The following is an 18,172-nucleotide window of genomic DNA, read 5'->3' as shown; positions in this document are numbered from 1 at the left end:
CAAACAGGGAAGGGATTACAGTGTTGTAACCCCACATTCCTAGTGCTGCTGATTTTAGGGAGAGGGGGACTGCCCTCCCCCAGCAACAACTGCTGCTTTTGGTCTTCTTCCTCTGGCATCTCAGCACCACTGACTCCTTCTCTTCTCAGACTGGGGAGGAAGACAGGGGAGAGAAGTCCAAATCATACCAGAACTGTAAACAGTGTTTTATGGCAATTCTTGAAAGATGTTTCTCCTCGAGTCCAGAATAATTGGACACAAATTAAATTATAATTACTCTGATAATCTACCTACCTAAATATCCCCCTGCAGTTGCAATTAGATGTAGTATTTTCTATTGCTGTGTGTATTATCAAACAGTAGACTTGTTTCACCCCAAGTGGCTATATACCAGAATGACTTGCGTATCATTTTATGAAGCATTTTGGGATCTTTTAGGATAAAAGGCACTATGTAAATATAAGATGCCTTATTTCAGAAGATGAATTAAATATCTTCATTATTTTTATATACTTACCAAATATGGAAAATGTCTGAGAGTAATTTTGCACTGTTTGAATTGCCCTGTTTTTTCTTTACCAGCTTATGAAAATAGGTTCAGATGTTGAAGTTCTACTCAAAACATCTGTTATACAGGGACTTCACACAGGTTCTGACAGACTGCGTAAGTAGAGGTGCACAGCATCTTTTAATGGTGTTTAGAACTGTGCTAAACTTCAATGACAAAACTGGAAACTGGGGGTGTGTGTGTGTGTGTGTTTTTTGTTTTTGTTTTTGTTTTTGTTTTAGCGTTGGATATTGCTATTTACCTAAAACTTGGGCCAGCTTCATTTAGATTTGAGAGGCTAGATCAAATCATGGTGTCTGGTGGAAGACTTGTGATGCTTGCTTATTTGATTTTGACCCAAATCCAGTCAAATCTTTGCTGTATTGGGTTCATTCAAATCTGAAATTGTGAAACTCAAGAGGCGAACCAGTGTGAACCCCCAAAAAGCCTTGTACAGGCCCCCAAGTTTTCCATAGTCCTACCTGTGATCAGTGTTACCTCTAAGCGTGCATCTTCAAGGTTTGCAGGCACCATGGAGACCTCAGTCTGTGATACTCTTCAGGAGATCCATCACCCTCTTCCTCCTTCCATCTCCTGTTGCAGGGGAGCTGGTGCCAGCCCTGAGTATGCTGGGATTCCTGCTGTCTTTCTCACCATAAAAATTGCCCATTTCCCTCTCCTTCTGCATCTGCTGGGAAAATGAACCTAAACACCTGATTTTTCTTTGTGTTGCCATTACTGTGGTGGAAATAGATCCAGTCTCAAGCAACTCCTCTTCATCTCCTGCTTCTGGGGAAATTAAATTCTACCCCAAATGGCCCATCCCTCTGCTAAAATGAGAGAGTGAAGAAATGAAAATAATAAATGAGGACTGAGAGTGGGTCAGTGTGGAGTGGAGCGGAAGAAGGAATGGGAATGGTAGAGGCTGTCCTTAAGCTGTAGTAGTCATTTGTCTCCCACACAGGAAAACTAAATTAGAGTCAGCATCATGAAGTTCTGTACCCTGAAACTTCAATTGCCTTTTATGTAATTAACTTCCTTTGACTTTTTTCAATAAAACTCCAAATAGAAGATACTCAAACCCATGCATTGTGGATCAATTTCACATATCCATGAACACCAGAAGAGTGTTCTATGTTTGACTCAGGTTACAGGGAAAGTCTCAGAGCTTCCTGTATCGTTTTTTATGTCTCTTCTTTTGCGTAATAAACAGTAAACTCTCATTTAAGCAAGCTGCCGTCCTTTCTGTGAACTTCTTTAATGCTTAATTGTACATAAACATTAAGGGTGTATCTTTGGAATCAATACCAGTCTTGAATGAGTCCAAGCTTTGCGTCTTACTATGTGTTTAACAGCATGTAGCATGATGGGGCCTCTTAAGCAACACCTTAACCAAAATTCTTATTTTTTCTTTATCCTTATTTAACTGGCCAACTGAAGTTTGCTTGAGTATAAAAAATACATAGTGTAAAAAATATACTTTATGTGTATACTTGGAATGTATATCAGATTGAGAAGTCTTTGGATTCCTGTACCCAAATATGAAGTTGTGGTCTGTGGTTTGAAATTCCCTTTTTGCAAGAAAATTAAAGCATTGGGCATGTCTAGCTCTTTATTCCTCTGCTGTTTATTTCTAGATTCTCCTAAGTAAAAAAATGAAATTGTTTATAAAGGAGATGAATCAAAGGGGTCGTGGTAGAAGTTCAGAATGTAATGAATAGTAATAAAGGTAAATAGGGTGCTCCTATTTACATGGTCTCATTATAAAGGAACTAGGGGATATTCCATGATGTTAGAAAGGCAGTAATTTAAAACTGATAAAAGGAAATGCGTCTCTGTTTTATGCAATACATAATTAACTTGTGGAACTTATTGTCACAAAATATATTTGTGGCTGAGAGCTTGGAGTTCAAAAAGAAGAGTAGATGTTCAGATGCATAATGAAAGAATTTGTGGTTAGATTAGATGGGATAAAAGGAAAGCATTTTTAGAAAGGATCCACAAACCCTTATGGTCATGGTAATAGGCCAATTATTAAGTGTAAGAGGCTAGGAAGTGACTTTCTCTGTGAACAGGGTATTCCATAACTGTCCACTAGTTGGTTTGTTGCACCTTCCTCAGATGCATCTGGTACTGATTACTGTCATCCAACACGCTGAACTAGATGGACCTACTATGGTATTGTCTGCATTCCTGATCTCATTGTTTGTTCTCGGAATACCATTAAAGACTTTATGAAAATGTGATCAGAATATTGTGGATATTAGCTGTCATGCAGAGAGAGCGAGAATGAGATGCACTTCTTTGAGAAAGATTATATTTCTATAGAAACTAAAATCCTATATTGTTTTCTAAAAATATCCTAGGTGTACTCTTTTTTATCTCTGCCAGCACTGGGTATTGTCAAGTCTGAAAAAAACTTTTAAAAAATGATAAAAGATATTTGCAGCTAAGAACTTGTGTTAGTCAAATGCAGAATCTCACTAAAGAGATTTTTGAGACATTGCTGTGCAGCCTGTCAAGTCAAATTATCCACGGTTGTGCAAGAGAGCTGGCTCTATTCAACTTGTTTTTATTTTGCAGAATAATCTGATACAAGTAGAGCTTATCTCACATTAACGTATCACACATGCAATACATCCTGATGGTTTTGACTTTGGGTTTGCTATAGTGACAGTGGGATGTGTGCAAAACTTTATTTTTCAGTGAGAGGTTAGGAGGTTTTGTCCCCATCAATCTTTTTTATCTGTCTGTACTTCCTCCTCTATCCTGTTTGGTTTTAACTTGTATTTCTCTCTCATGCACATGCTCTTGTCACTAAAATATAAAGGAAAAGATTGATGCGAATACTGGGGTACAAATGCTTCCTTCATAGGTAGAACACAAACAAAATATTATTCAATCTATTTAGAAATATGTTAAACACAGTTTTAGTGCCCCAGCCAGAAAATGAAAAAGAAATGCAGCTTTGAGGGAAGCCATTTCCTTGCTTTTTCCATAATATATGGAAAAACAGCATACTTTGGATTAGATGTGGCTCATTACACACATGGAATGGAATTTGGAGCGTTTTAGAGGTTTACTGTACCTTTGTTTAGTACTTGCCTGACTAGTCAAAGTACAAGGTTGTGTTTGCAGCCATGGTGCCTTAGCTTGTAGGTGGTGCCACTTGTACAAATCTGACAGCCCTCAGGTGCAGAACTCCCAAGTGGATATTCAAGGAGCCAGATGGTCAGAACTTTATTTGAGCCAAGGGCAGTTAACACAGTGCACAGCCAAGAAAAACCCAACACACTGCTTTTTTCTCCTGCAGTAAATGTCTGACACTTGCTTTTCCTGCTGTTCTTAAAGGAACAGGTACAGTATAGATAAATGTTAGACCTTAAATGAGGTGTCTGTATATTTTAAAGTATGTTTTATGCATTTTTGAAATTCATACTTCTATCTGAATCAGGATTGCCAGAAATATAATTTGCCATCCTTTTTTACTAAAATATCTTCAATGAGAAATGGCAAAATGTTGCAATGATAGACTGTTAAAATATTTTCAAGAATGTTCTTAACAGCAAATTAAGATGGAGGATGTGGAAGAGATTTCTGATGGACAGAAGGTAACATGATAGTACATTTTTGTTGGCTTAGGAAATTTAAAACTAGATACTCTGTAATAAGCCTTCATTGCTTGTAAAAGTGATAGACGAGATATATATATATATATATATATATATATATATATATATATATATATATATTTTTGTAAATCATTATAGTAAAATATTATTCTTACTGATATATATATATTTGTTTGTTTGTTTGTTTTGTTTCAGTGCTCATACCCAGGAAAGATCTGCTACTAGACAACGTTCCTTACTCTGATACGCCAACACGAAAGCTTTGAACCTTCAGGGAATAAAGTACTTTTTTTTTTTTTCCCCTCAAAACAAGATTAATTTCCTGGAACAAAATCCCTGAAAACAAGTAGCTGAAATCTGTATTCAGACTAAATTTAGAAAATATTGAAGCTTTTTGGCAGGAAACAAAGATAAACTCAATTCACTGATTGTTCTCTGAACTGGGAGGGTATATTTGAGAGACACAAGATTGATCTCGTGTTTCTGAAGGTCCCTTCACTTCATTGGGAAGGATTACATTTCCATAGAAACTAAAGTCCTATGTTTTCTAAAAATATCCTAGGTGTATTCTTTTTTCTCTGCCAGCACTGGGTATTGTTAAGTCTGAAAAAAGGTTACAGGAAATTTTTTGAGTTCAGAGGATTTACAGAATTTAATAATAATAATTACAAATAAAAGTAGTGTTTAGTCCTGAAAATATTTATTTATAAATTCAAATATATTGACAAAGTGCTACAAAATAACAGTGAAAAAACATACTATAACGTCTAGTTATGTTTTTAATTATAAGTTGCACCACAGATCTGTTTTCTGAAATTGTCATTAACTACAATACTGCACTGGTAGTATATGAGAGGGGGCTTTAAGGCATATCTAAATAAATTCTCAGCCTTTACAGATGAAACAATGAGTCTGTGTTTGTATTTTTAATGTGCAAGGGTGATACAAGACTGAATTGGTTTTGGCTATTTGGATCACAGTGGCACAAGGAAACTTAGTCAGCCTAACAAATCATGCTATGTTAACTGGACCATAACACTAAAGGACTTGATATTATGACCATAGATTGATTTACTGAGGCATTTGTCAAAAATAGAGACTTGTTACAGTCAAAGTGATGATCAGTAATATGGCTGTGTATGCGTCTTATTGCTAGAGTCAATAATTTTAGTTTCAAAAATAGTTAATTGGAGTGATGTGTTATAAGTACTTTCAGTGAGGGAGATTCAACCCATCAGGATTTGATAAAATGTATCTCTCTCTTATTTAACATATGTTTTGATAGAAAGAAATGATGGGGGAGATTTAGTTTGTTTATTGAACTGAATGTGGAAACAATACAAACTATGTAAAATGTTCACTCTGACTTACAAAATTGCCTTATCCTTTGATTCTTCAAATTAGAAATTAGCTATACATTAACAATCTATTTTATGATACTTTTTTATAAATTAAAATTCAATCAGAAATTATTTAGTAAGCAAGTGTCAAGCAACTTGATTTGCTGACATCTAACTTATTCAGCCTACATCACCTTATTTTATTTTTTTTAAAAGAGCCATCTAGTTCTTGCTGTTTCACTAGCTGCTATAGGCCAACTGACTTCACTTTGACTTGGAACTGGCCCTACAAAAAGGATATATAGACACTTGCGTATATATAAAAAACCTACTGATCTCAACAGTAGATGGCAGGCTTCCATATATTAAGGAAGCTGTACACAGTGCAAGTGAAAATAGCTTTCACTCTAAACTTGTGCTTATTCTGCCACTATGCACATGTCTACTTAGTCCTTGATATGCAATATATAGAATAGTAGTGCATAGAAATCAACCCATACTTAATAATGACACACTGATCAGTTTATTGAAGTGTGCACTCTCTTGAAAGGAAACATACAAGGTAATAGGTCCTCTACAGTAGTTCCCACACTGTTGAGTAAAAATGGTTCCAGATTGTGTCCCTTAGATTCACATCTAAAGGGGATCCTCTGCATGGATCTCCTGCTTGCAGTGCACAAAAGTGGTCATTTCCCTTAACTCTGCAGACAGCTGTCTGTGTAGTATGTGTGGCTGCTGAAAGGACAGAAGGACTGAGCGGGAGATTGATTGTTTTCCCCATGCTTGTGAAAAATAACTGGAAAACCCTAAATCTGTATGAAATGTTGTGGTCCTCTTCTGTGCAGTGGAACCTCTCACCGTAGGAGTGAAAAGGCCTGGGGCAGCTGCTGGAAAAGGAAGACCTAGCACGTTCCCGTGGAGCTGGAAGGCATCTTAGAACTAATGAGGAGGTACAGAACCTCCCTATGGATGGCCCAAACCCTCTGTTTGTTCTTTAGTTTGAGAGGGTAAATAACTTCCCCTCATCCTTGTGAAACAGTTGGGGGAAATTCAGTGGGACAAATTACCTGACCTTAGGTTTTCCCTACAACAGTTCCCTAACTAGTAATCAAATATCATTAAACTGCAGATTCAGCATCTTGTATCATATTCCAGACATAGCCAGCATCCTGCATGGAATTCCGTGTGCACTCGGTGTGTCTCCCTTTCCTTACATATTGTAATACATATAACAACTCTAGAGATATTTTTCCCTGAATAATATATATAGCTGAGACCCATGGGAGTTTTGCCCTTGGTTTAATGGAAGTAGGATTGTAAAAAGAATTGCATCAGTACAGTTTGCTTATGGTTCCACTGTATTAACATTCCATGCTCCTTGCTGTCATCATATATTCCTGGGCAGCGGACACATGCTGAAGTTTCAAATGCAAAGAGGAAAGAAATCAGTCTTGACACACAATACTGTTAATGCAGAACATTGCCAAACACTACTGGTTGTTCTTGAGTCTTAAATGAGAATTGAAAACCAGAATTGGTTTGGAATAGATAGGTGACTCTCAAAAGGTCTGGGAGTTATAATTGCTCTCTATCCAAACTGTTGGATGCTTATGCAAATAGAACTGTCCACCCATTTAAGACTCCCAAACTCATTTCTCTGCAGATTGTTATTCAAGGCTCCCCTGTGCTATCGACTCTTAACGGAAGGTAATGATGGTACTTGCTCCTATGCCATTCCCCATTACTTGGTAGCTCATGTTCCAGCATCTAACCATCTCATGCAGCTATCCTCTTATTGTGAGGATACAGCTAATCTCTGTCTTCACATCCACATTACCCTCCATGTTTTCTTTTTTTAAAAAGAGGAGGTTTTGATGCATTCTTCCAGCAGAGACTGAGTTGGTGAATATAACATTGTGTCCAGAGCATTATGCATCCTTCATTTAATAGTATAATGGAAGGAAGGATCTACCTTTACTAAGAGAAGCTGAGATTTGATGTGTTTACAACAATATGAGTTGGTGGCATTCATTAATTTTTTTACATACATAGGAGCTGCACACTTTTAAATCAGATGAAATCTACATGTTCTTCTTCAAGGATATATTACTAATAATTTAAAAGATGAGGTTTTGTGGTGATGGCCTCTCTTAAATTACAGTTTAGTCTGTGACCATGTATTTAAATTAACAAAACATTCAAAGGATTGTGTGGTAGCCAAGCAGAGGAATATCTGCTGTCTAACTGGAGATGATTATTAATTATCAGCCTCTTTGGATGTGTAAGTCATGTTTGTGAAATGCTTGCTACAGTGAATGCCATCTCAGTGTATACACTTAATAAAACCCAAGCAGTTCACTTTTTTGACAGCAGCCACCACAGCTGTACCTATTGCCAGCTTTGCATTCTGCTTCAGGAAGGTCTTGGCTGTGTATATTGGGGGCTAATAAAAGCATACATATTTAAACAGGAAAAATTCTTAGGCTGTAATTATTTTTCTGTTAGAACCCACACTTCTTTCCCTCACCCCATCCCCAAGTCCTCTTCATCTAACAGAATTTTATGGGGAGGGTTTTCTAGTGTTTTGTCTTCAAGGGCTACCGTGGTGAGCAGCATTTATTCTGGCTGCTTTTTAAAATCTGCATGAGGTGTTTTGTCTGGTGGGGAGTAGTGGAGTTTGTTTCCAGCTGCCCTTGTGGTGGTGCTGTGCTTGGTCTCTGCCTGTATCTCTGAGGTCCCAATTCAGCAAAGCATGAGTCCCCATGACTTCAGTGGAATTACACATCTATGTCAATGCTTTGCTGACTCAAGACTCCAAATTTCCTAATCTTCCTTCACACTGTGCCTTCTCAACTTCACAGCTGGACAATTTGTGGAATCTGTAACTTGAAGACATTTGTGGCCTGGGTGATCCCAGTATCAAAATACAGACAGGAGCCCCAGTCTTCCATGGTAGTAAGCTGTTTGGGAAAGGCACTGTTTTTTATTACATTTCTCTTCAACACCTAGCACCAAAAGGCTTTGATTCCATCTTGGGGCATCTAGATAGTATAGTATTACAAATAATACCAATATTCCTTGTACTGCCCAAGTCCCCATGACATCAATGAAGTACACAAGGACTAGGCCTATAGGAGCCATGTTCCTTCATCCCCCTCTAGAAACAATGCTTCGTTTATCCTAAATACTGTTTTTAATGTTCCTGTATGTTTACTACATTCTAGTGTCCAAAGGGTTCATAAAATACCCACGTGGAGGATTGGTCTGTGACTAGATTGATTTTGGGGGGGGGTCATATGTAGAATTTTGAAGCCTGTTTCTGGTCAACAAGGTGGCATTTCCAATTTAGCTAGGCCAAGTTAATCCCTTGCATAACTATTTATTTCAATACAGTTCCAGGAGGGATGAATTTAGCCTGCTATTTTTACAAGGGCTGGTTATCCAACACCAAAATGTGACACCACAGACAGTCCGTGTAGCAGGAGTATTAAGGCATTAAAATGGTGAGATGCTCTGAACCTCCTCCAAGGTGCTGAGTACCAGGGGGCAGCTAGTGTTTTCATAAGTCCAATGACTTTAACCATGTTATAGGCCTGAGCCCGTATCTTTTATACCCCTCAAATCACTGGATAGGCTTAATGCTACAAAGCTTCACTGCTAGTGTGTGTATCTTAAGGGAACTGTAAATAAGGCAGTTCAGCTTCTAGTACTGGCAGTTCTTTACACTTCCTTTACAGAAGGGGGAAAAATACTGACAATTGAAAACTAAAAATAAAGGCTGACCAACTATTACAGGAAAAGCCGAGTCGTAGTACTTCCTTGTCTGAGATAAACCTTTCCAAAGTATTTTCAGTAGACAATATAATTTAGCCTAAAAGCTTCAGTTCGGTTTGCTGTGAAATACCTTGATCACTACTGTTAAATAACTAGGTCACAAACATAATTAAACTTAAAGTACAACATGAATGCAATGTTAGGGTTAGCATGTTACAGACATGAAAGTCAGGAAATTCACAGTTCTGGTTACACTAGCAGTCAAATTTAGCCGTGTGTGTGTGTGTGTGTGTGTGTGTGTGTGTGTGTGTGTGTGTGTGTGTGTGTGTGTGTGTGGTATGGTATGGTATTGTTCTATATAGTGTCAACTTTAATGCAAAATTCTGTGTGTGCAATGTGCTGTGGAAACCATAATCATGTAAGTCCTAAATTTTTCAGATTTTATATGTAAGGCTGTATTCACTTTATATGTATGTTTTATATATATATAAAAAGAGAGAGTGTGTGTTTTCCTGGATATTTTTATTTTTGTTAGGAAAAAGGGAGAAGAAATATTTTTGTCTAAATGGGTTGTTTCTTCCATCTGCAAATTTTCCATTTAGTCAGCACTGTTGATGTTCCAGTGTGTGTCTGAGAAAGAAGTAAAACAGTATCCACTTTTCAACACTGCATTCCTTTGTCTCATAGAGTATATACCTCTGCTTTGTGTCTCACTTCACTAAGGGTCAAATCCTGGATTCAGGCCATGGCCCAAGTAAACAGCCTGTGCAATGGAGAGCTCTGCAGACATTCGAGAGTGATGGAATCCTTCCTCATATACTGCAGTGTGGTGGCAGAACTGCTCTGTGGCACTGCTACTGCAGATTTAATAGTCTTGTAGCTGCTGCCTCCTCCTCCCCTCTTCTGACGGAAATGGTTGGTGGATGTGGGTGGAGATTGATCTGCCTGCCCCAGGACCTCATTCAGATAATAAGAAATTTGATGTGTGGCCTCCCTTTCTGGGATTCAGTATGTTGCCTTCACATGTTCCATGCAGCAGAATTGCACTGGTGGAGAAGAGCAGGCTCTGATCCTTATAGTACTTCTTTACTTCTCCCCCTGAAGAAGGGACAGGCATCAGAAAGTCACTCTGCCATTTCCTTCCTATTCTCAGCATATATTTAAGATAAACCTTTGTTCCATTTGTTACCCACCTGCTGATAAAGCAGTTTTTAGTGTGTAGATCTTTATCCATTGAGTAAGACGTTTTCTGTTCTGAAAGACTGCTGCCTTGTGCCTCAAAATTGGCACTGACCAAGACAGAGATACAACCTGAAATCAATTCTTGAAGGATCTTAAGCCAAAAGCAGTGCAAGCTGTGTGGCAGCTAGCTGGACTGTGGACCATGAAGTACAGTGCATTACAGAGAAAGAAGGGAGGACTTTGCTCTGCCCACATGCCTATCTATGTCATTACACAATATGGTCTTTAGGCTATAGCTTCCATTTGATGTGACTTCAAAGGCTGAGTAGTACATTAGGTCTCCTCCAGCAGTGTAGCCGAAATGGCTCACTAAAACAGCAAGGAAGATATCTCTTGTATGAGAGCATAGTAGTTAGAGATGGAAAGGATAGAATATTTACCCAGCTGGATGTGGTCCCTGAAGGAGTTTCCCTATATTGGCAAAAATGTGCCTGATATTTGGTCACTAGTATTTGATTATGCCAGTGGGTTCCTCCTTAAGAAATATTACCTGAAATCTTGATCTTGGAAGTATGACCAGACAAGTGGTTTCTTATTGAAATCAGTAGTCATCCAGCATAAGCCTGTGGGAGGCTCCTGTCAAACAAATAATGCATTTGAACTAGTCGTGTCATTGCTCTGAAAGACAGAAATGGCTTTTGACCAAAGAAAACCGAGCTGTGAAACAAAAACAAAATGCAAAACAAATGAGAACATGAATGAGGATGAGGACATAAAAATTCACAGACGGAAGAGTAAAGAAAGCAAGCTGGAGAGAGATTAAGGAGAGGTCTCACAGTAGTGAAAGAGAGAAAAAAATTACTATGTTCCAAATGGTTCTTTAAACACTGTTTTAACTATTAATAATGTAAAGAGTTGCTTAAACTAATGGCTCCAATCTATAATGTAACTAAAAGATAAAGCTTAAAGAGTACTGAGTAGCTGTGGAGCAAGGAGATACAGAAGATAAAAGTGAAGAGAGAACAGATAGTTATGGCCTGCGCTTGGCCGAGGTTCTGTTGCACTGAGTATGTTTAGCAGGAAGAAGAGAAATGCTGGTCAGGGCATTAACTTAGGATTTGGGAGACCTGGGTTCAATTCCCTGCTCTGCCCCAGGAACTCTCTGAGACTTGGGCGAGGTACTTAGGGCTCCATCCACAAAAGGGACTTGGGCTATGTTCAGACTGACGGCGGCAAAATCGCCGCCGCCAGATCAATCTTTCTTGAGCGGTCAGTGAGACCTGCTCAATCGAGCAGGAAGTCGACTGAGTAAGTCCACTCCCTCAAGTAGCGTAGCGCTGAGCCGATGGGAACAACAGCGCGCATAAGGGAGGCAGAGCAGTCAACATCAGTTACACAAACTACTTTGCGTAGTTGGCGTAACTCCCATCGACTGCCGCCGAATCGCGCGGTAAGTGTGAACCAGACCTTATCATTGCAACACCTAACTTTTTGGCACCCTGCTGCCTATTGGAGTTCACAGCCTTGGCTCAGAAGCTTAGGCCCCCTATATGATGCATAGGGAGAGTTAGGTGCCTAAGCAGGAGAGTCACAAAAGCCAGCATGCTGAGGTGGGAGCTGTCTAAAGCTAGCCATTAGAGAGTACAAAGGAGAGGGAGTTAAATGCCTTGTGGAAGGCACCACCTTCCACCTGAGATTCTCAGCCAAGAGCCCTCTCATGGCATTAGATATCTAAGGCAGATTAGCCCTTTCTTATATAGAATGGGAGGGGAAGAGGTTGGAGTTGAACCCAGGTTTCCTTTGAGTGCCTCCCAAGAGAATGCCTAACCACTGGGCTGTGGAGCCTATCTGACTCTCTTTGGACTATTTGATACAGAATGGAGCATCTTCAGCTGGCGAGACAGAGCAAGCCTGACCCCAAAATATTCCATAGCCCAGTGGTTAGGCACTGGTTTCAATCCCTGCAGAACTGTAAGGTGCAGAATATGCAGAGCCCATTTGTTGGATGCATGACTGCTAAATAACTCAGGCTACTTGAATGTATGTGTGAGCACCTGTTGGCTGACAGCAGCTGGCAATACAGAGGGAATTGGTTCCAGCACACAGGTCTCCTGAAGAAAGAAGAAGTCAAATACATAAACAGTATTTTCTCCTAAGATGACAGTAACGCAGGGCCTACTGGCTCACAAGGCTCTACTCTCGTTCGGCTGGTAGGCAGACCTTCTGTCTTCAAAGTCCAGTAGGGTATTATGACTAAGGGCAGTTTTTCCACAGGAGCAAGTGCATCTTTCTTCTCTAATGTGTTTGTACTGGCTCTCTTCCTCTGCCTTCTAATTGGTGGGCACAATAACATTTTCTCCCAGCATCTCGCCCAGGAATGTGATTCTGCTTCCCCAACACAGGCTGCAAAATTTTCTTTCCTTTTTTCTAATATGTTCTGAAGTTTTGTTCCATCCAACCTGGCTAGTGCAGTTGATCTTTTTCAAGGGATTAGCTGAGGTTGGAGATTGGATCAGAGTTAGCAGGCTGAGACTCAGGTAACATTGGTTCGTCAAAGGAAAACAACCAGAGGAAGTGGCAACCGTTATAGTAGCTCCCTCAGTGGTGGGAATTTGCCTGCCTTCTGTTTCTCAGTTTGGGGGTCCCAAAGAATCTGCAGATCTGGCCTTATTACTGGAGTGAAACTGCTGCAATTGTAGTCTGCAAAGGAGAAGCCCCAGGGAAACAAATGGTATTAAAAGTATCAGTTCCTCAAGGCATGTGCCTTTCCCAAGCACAAATTAACCTGAGGGTTTGCACATCAGCTAAAATTGAACGTGAAGATAAGGTTTCCATCTTCCTAGGAGGCACAGATTTGTCAGTTGTGCTCTCAGCTATAAACTGGAAATGCACCCAAAATTAGGAGGAGGGCAGAGAATCATCCGCAAAAAAATGTGAAAATATTCTCTCTTGCTGTAGTACTATTCTCATGAACTCAAAGAAATTAGAAGTGTAAAAAGCCTTATCTAGTCCTCCTTGCTGCTATAGAAGGAATATTCATGGCTGTACATTTTCTGGTGTTTTGGGAGGTCTAGCTTTAAACGTCCTAAGCAAGTGGTTTCCTCCATTTTGAGGGGGATGGGAGGGAATATTCCACAGTCTAAAAGAACTCTCTGAGCAAACTCCCATTAGCTTCAGTAGGAAATGGATCAGGCCCCAGATGTGTTTTTTAGACTTTCAACCTAGATATTCCTGGCTTAAAATTCATCCTGTTTGTCCCTGTAAGATCCTCTTGAATTGTCCTAATGTTCCCTTTCGGTTTACACCCTTTGAATGTTTATAGAGATATTGAGTCATTTCATGGAGCAATGCTAGTTTATGCTAGCTGTGTTTGCTTCGGGTGGCAACTGGATATTTGGATGGCTAAGCTTAGTTTAGTCCTCATTTCACCTTTCAACCAGTATCAATATTTTTTTATTTTAAGTTATTTATTTTAAGATTTCAGTTGCTTGCTTGCACCTCTGTTCTTTGGCTATTAGGGAAGCCCCATCATGTATTAGATCTCTAAGTGATTATTAAAATAACAAAGAGGTTTTCATGATGATTTATTCCTGATAACATTTTCACCCTGGGTCACAAAGCTCCTACAAAGTTTAGCTTTCTGTGAAAAACCAGAAATCTTTTTTATTTTTCTGAAATGGACCAAATGTTACTAGTGATTTAGATGGGATGTTTTCCTCTTTTTTCCATTGGCCATTTATTTTTCTGCAATCCTTTCTTTCTTGACATGTAATAAAGGAGTTTGTATGGTTAGAACAAAGTACTGAGAGACACTCTGATTTACTGTATAGTCGCAGCTCTGATTTATTGTATATTTGAACCATTGACTCACTGTATGACCTTGGTCAAGTGTCTCAATCAACCGAACTAGAAAAATGGGTTTACAAAAATTGAATTGTCTGAAAATCAGATGCTGCATCTGAACTGAGCTTTACTGGATACTTATATTACAAAAATAATGCCCTGTGTATTTACTGTTCCCTGGTCTTGTCATGTTTTTTACTCCCTTTGTCTCATATGTTTGTTTATTACCAAACCAATGGTATTTCATATCTTTGTAATTTTTCTCTATTTGAAATGTCTGCAATTTAAATATGTTAAAGAAATAATTACAAATAATAATGATGGGAACACCACTACACACCTCTGGCTAGACTGGGAAGCTACAATGTTATTCTAATGGTGGTGGAAGAATAGCAAACTGCTGTGGGTCTGCACTGTGTGATTCAGCTTCTGATGTACATTCTGCATATGTGGGCCATCTGAAAAAAACAGATACAATATCTTTTCGAACTCCAGCCCAGGTTTATTACATTTGTAATCAGTAAGTCCCTGATCCTACGAAGACTTACACATCTGCTCAACTTTACACACTGTGAAGTGGAATGACTTCAATGTGATAACTCACAGTGAATAAAGTTAAACATATGCAGCAGTCTTTGCAGGACTGGGGCCAATGAAGTTGCAAGTGATCCCTGGCAAACTTATTTCAGAACAAGAAGAAAAGTCTTAGCTGTGAAACATATGACGGGGAAAAAATGGAAAATTCTTCATTTATTTAACTTGCAATTTATTCCAGCCAAACCATTATAATATGCATGAATCTGCAGCTGTGCCCCCACATAATCTTTTGTGTCGGTTTACTTTTCTGTCTGTAATCCATGTGTGATTTTCCCTTCCTGTTTTGGGTCCTGATCCAGCCAACACATACGCACACGTGTAACTTAAATCAATACGACTATGCACTTTAGTAAAATGTTTGCAGGATTGGGAGATTGCTTTGTAAATAAACATGTTTTGCCAGTAAAATGAAAGACTTACGGGGAAATGCTGCATGCCATATGCACTGTAGTCCCATTCAATTCATGTGTGTGAGTAAGGCAAACAGCACATGGCCATAAATTACAGATTCAGATTCATTTGTTTGCCAACTTATACTCACACATTAATACTCAGGGTAAGTAATAGGCTAGAATACTGAAATTGGTAGCTGGGATTTGTAAGGACTCATTTAATTTATGGAGCCATTTTAAATAATCACACTGTAGGAAATTTATGTTTTCCTCACTATAATTGATTTTTTTAAAGAAAGCAGTTTCATGATTCATTTCTTGTGTTTTATCTCTACTGACTTACAGTGTGATTCGTATAGAGGCACGTGATACAATTATGTAATGGACATGTTGGCTGGCAGCAGTATTAACTCCTACTAGATGCAGTTAGTGAGCTCAACAGTGAACAGCATCAAGAAAGCCTGGAGTCTCCTTCAGAACAACTAAAATGTGTGAGTCATGGCATTATGGAGGCAAATCAAAAAAAAATATCAAGGAAATTCAAAATAAAGGTTCATGCACTGTTTCTCACTGCTAAGCCTGTACTTTTTTTTATGTACATCAGTGTATGTTCAGAAAGCAAAGTCATGCACTCCTTTGAATTTTGTGGCTTTTGATGGCTTGTCATATATAAAATGCATTATACTTTCACATATATATATATATATTTAATTTAGCAAATGCAAAATTAACATAAGGGAAAATTAGTATTTATGAAGATTTGTTTGCACAAGAAGTTTAGAGTAATAAAACATCTATCCATCTATGTATTTATTTGTACATGTCCTCAGATAACAATGTGATATCCTAGGTGTCTTAGATATATTATGGTATTTAGTCACTAAACATTTATTACATATTGAAAAGTATGTTTCCTGAAAGGAAAAGCAATTCTTCATCTGCTCTTTAGTTTGTTTGATGGCATCTAATATGGAATATCATTTTGTATTTTGTTCTGCTTAATTGAAGAAGAGAAGTTTGCAGCTAGCTATGAAGATGGCAAAGATAGATCTCTTCTTGACCACTTCTGAGAGGAAGTTTCAGAACCTGGGATCTATCCTTCCTTGGTGAATTCTTGGCTGAATCGAAATCAATCATTGACTGCAATGTATCAAGATTTCACCCCAGGATTCTCTTCAACAGCTATGCCACTTGAACATAGCTGCTAGAGAGGGGCACAGATGGAAAGATGGACCTTAAGTAGCCTGGGCCTGTCCTGCTAAGGGTTTTATAGATCAGTTCCAGCTGTGCACAAGGAAACAGTGTAGGTTTCATATCATCCAAGTACATTTTAAAGGCGAAGCAAGAGTTGTGTCCATATCTCTCAGTATAGTGGCAGCCATTAAAAAGTCAGTTATCACAGAATACTAGCTGACTACGTACCACAGTTGCAAAAGTAAATAACTAGGGGCCAACACAAGGGAGTAAGGTGATGTAAAACACTGACTTCAGTTGGCGTATTGTACTTTCACTTCCTATATGCAGGGTGTAGCAGGTTCCACAGAGCTGCTACATCACCCCTCCCCATCCCAGCAACATGGAAAGGATGAAGACTTGATTCCAGCCACAGCACACCTGTTTGCATAGCTCCATTGGTTTGGTGGGGTGCATACATGGACAGGTAAATGCAGCTGTTGCAGTTTACTCAGATCATCTCAGCTCAGCAGGAAAACTGGGAGAAATATTGTGACACCAAGTCAGTTTCCACCCCAAGCTACTCCAGGGACAGTACAACAATTTACTGCCCTTTACTGTGGTCATAATATCATGATATAGATTTACATTAATTTGTGTAGTATGAGTTGGCAAATGTTGCTTTTAAATGTTGACCGATAGATAGATAGATTAGATAGATATTTAGGGAGGTTGTTTTTTTTAAGCCAACGTGGTGTGATATGCGGTAACTTCAGTGAAGATGTTTGAGTTCTATGCTATTCCACTTTAATACCAGGTGCAGTTCTGTATATAGACTGTGGGTTTTTTTCTTTTCTTTTTGTTGGTTCCTTCTTACCCCCCTATTTCTGGGTTTTGCCAGAGTGTGGAGGGAGAGGTCAGGCAACGGAGGTTGGATGCAGCGGCCGTGGCAGCATTAATGCATGACCCTGAAGCAAGAACAAAAAGCTTGAACTTAATGCAGTGAAGTAGGAGGAGCCAATGTATGGATGTACACGATCAGATTGATGGCTTTAGTATGGATTAAAGTGGGACAAGAGTATTAGGGAGGCCAATGAGGAGAAAGTTTCAGTAACCAAGACAGTATATAATGTGGGCCTGGACAAGCAGTTTTTGTGGACAGAAAAAAAAAGTTGAGCCTTTCATTGTTATATAGGAAGAAGATGTAGACAAATACCAATCAAATGAGATTTATGTTATTGTTTCTTCACACTCTGCTTTCAGCTGTGGGCAAGCATTCCGAATAAAAACTCACTGGCCACATTTGTTCATATCTATCTATTGCGCTGTTTGTGACATAGGCCTGTTTTGAATAGAAAACAGGAAATTATCTGTTTCTTATCACTCTTGCCCTATTTTGAAGTTCTTATATCTGAAACATTTTGTTTTTGCTGGAAGCACAAAATTGTTCTTATAGTCATACTGCTACTTCCCTCCCCCCAAGCATGGGAAGAAAACCCCATGCATTCTTGTGCACACACCTTTTTAAAATGTACTTTGTGCTGTCACTTTGGGCTCCATAGTGAGCCTTCATATATGCCTGCACTGGGTGTAAAGACACCCATGTCCCGCCCCAGGCTGCCTGTATTGCCAATCCCTGCAGGGGGGAGAGAGATCAGCTGTCACAAGGCTCCCGATTTTCTTTCTGTTCAA

At 39.0% G+C, this 18,172-nt stretch overlaps 1 protein-coding gene across 5 annotated transcripts in view; it reads left to right on the top strand.

Annotated features, from left to right (window-relative positions):
- The window catches only part of LYRM7 (LYR motif containing 7), a 32,466-nt gene extending 14,693 nt beyond the window's left edge, over positions 1-17,773 (top strand). The window contains exons 4-8 of one of the 5 annotated variants that reach the window (XR_010923760.1): positions 583-664; positions 4,375-4,461; positions 6,365-6,469; positions 15,653-15,798; positions 16,316-17,773. Coding sequence is in view for 3 of the 5 variants with exons in the window: in XM_067568506.1 (XP_067424607.1) it covers positions 583-664; positions 4,375-4,445 (153 nt within the window). In the remaining 2 variants the exon portion in view is untranslated. Of the gene's footprint in view, positions 1-582; positions 665-4,374; positions 5,075-6,364; positions 6,887-15,652 lie in introns of those variants that run through there. The other 4 variants (XR_010923759.1, XM_067568506.1, XM_067568507.1 and 1 more) reach the window with 4 other exon arrangements.
- Positions 17,774-18,172: the final 399 nt, after the last annotated feature.

Source organism: Emydura macquarii, unplaced genomic scaffold (genome assembly GCF_026122565.2).
Source record: "Emydura macquarii macquarii isolate MOO-44397 ecotype Brisbane River unplaced genomic scaffold, CSIRO-AGI_Emac_v2 contig_2897, whole genome shotgun sequence".
NCBI lineage: Eukaryota > Metazoa > Chordata > Testudines > Chelidae > Emydura > Emydura macquarii.
This window is presented reverse-complemented; position numbering and strand designations above follow the sequence as displayed.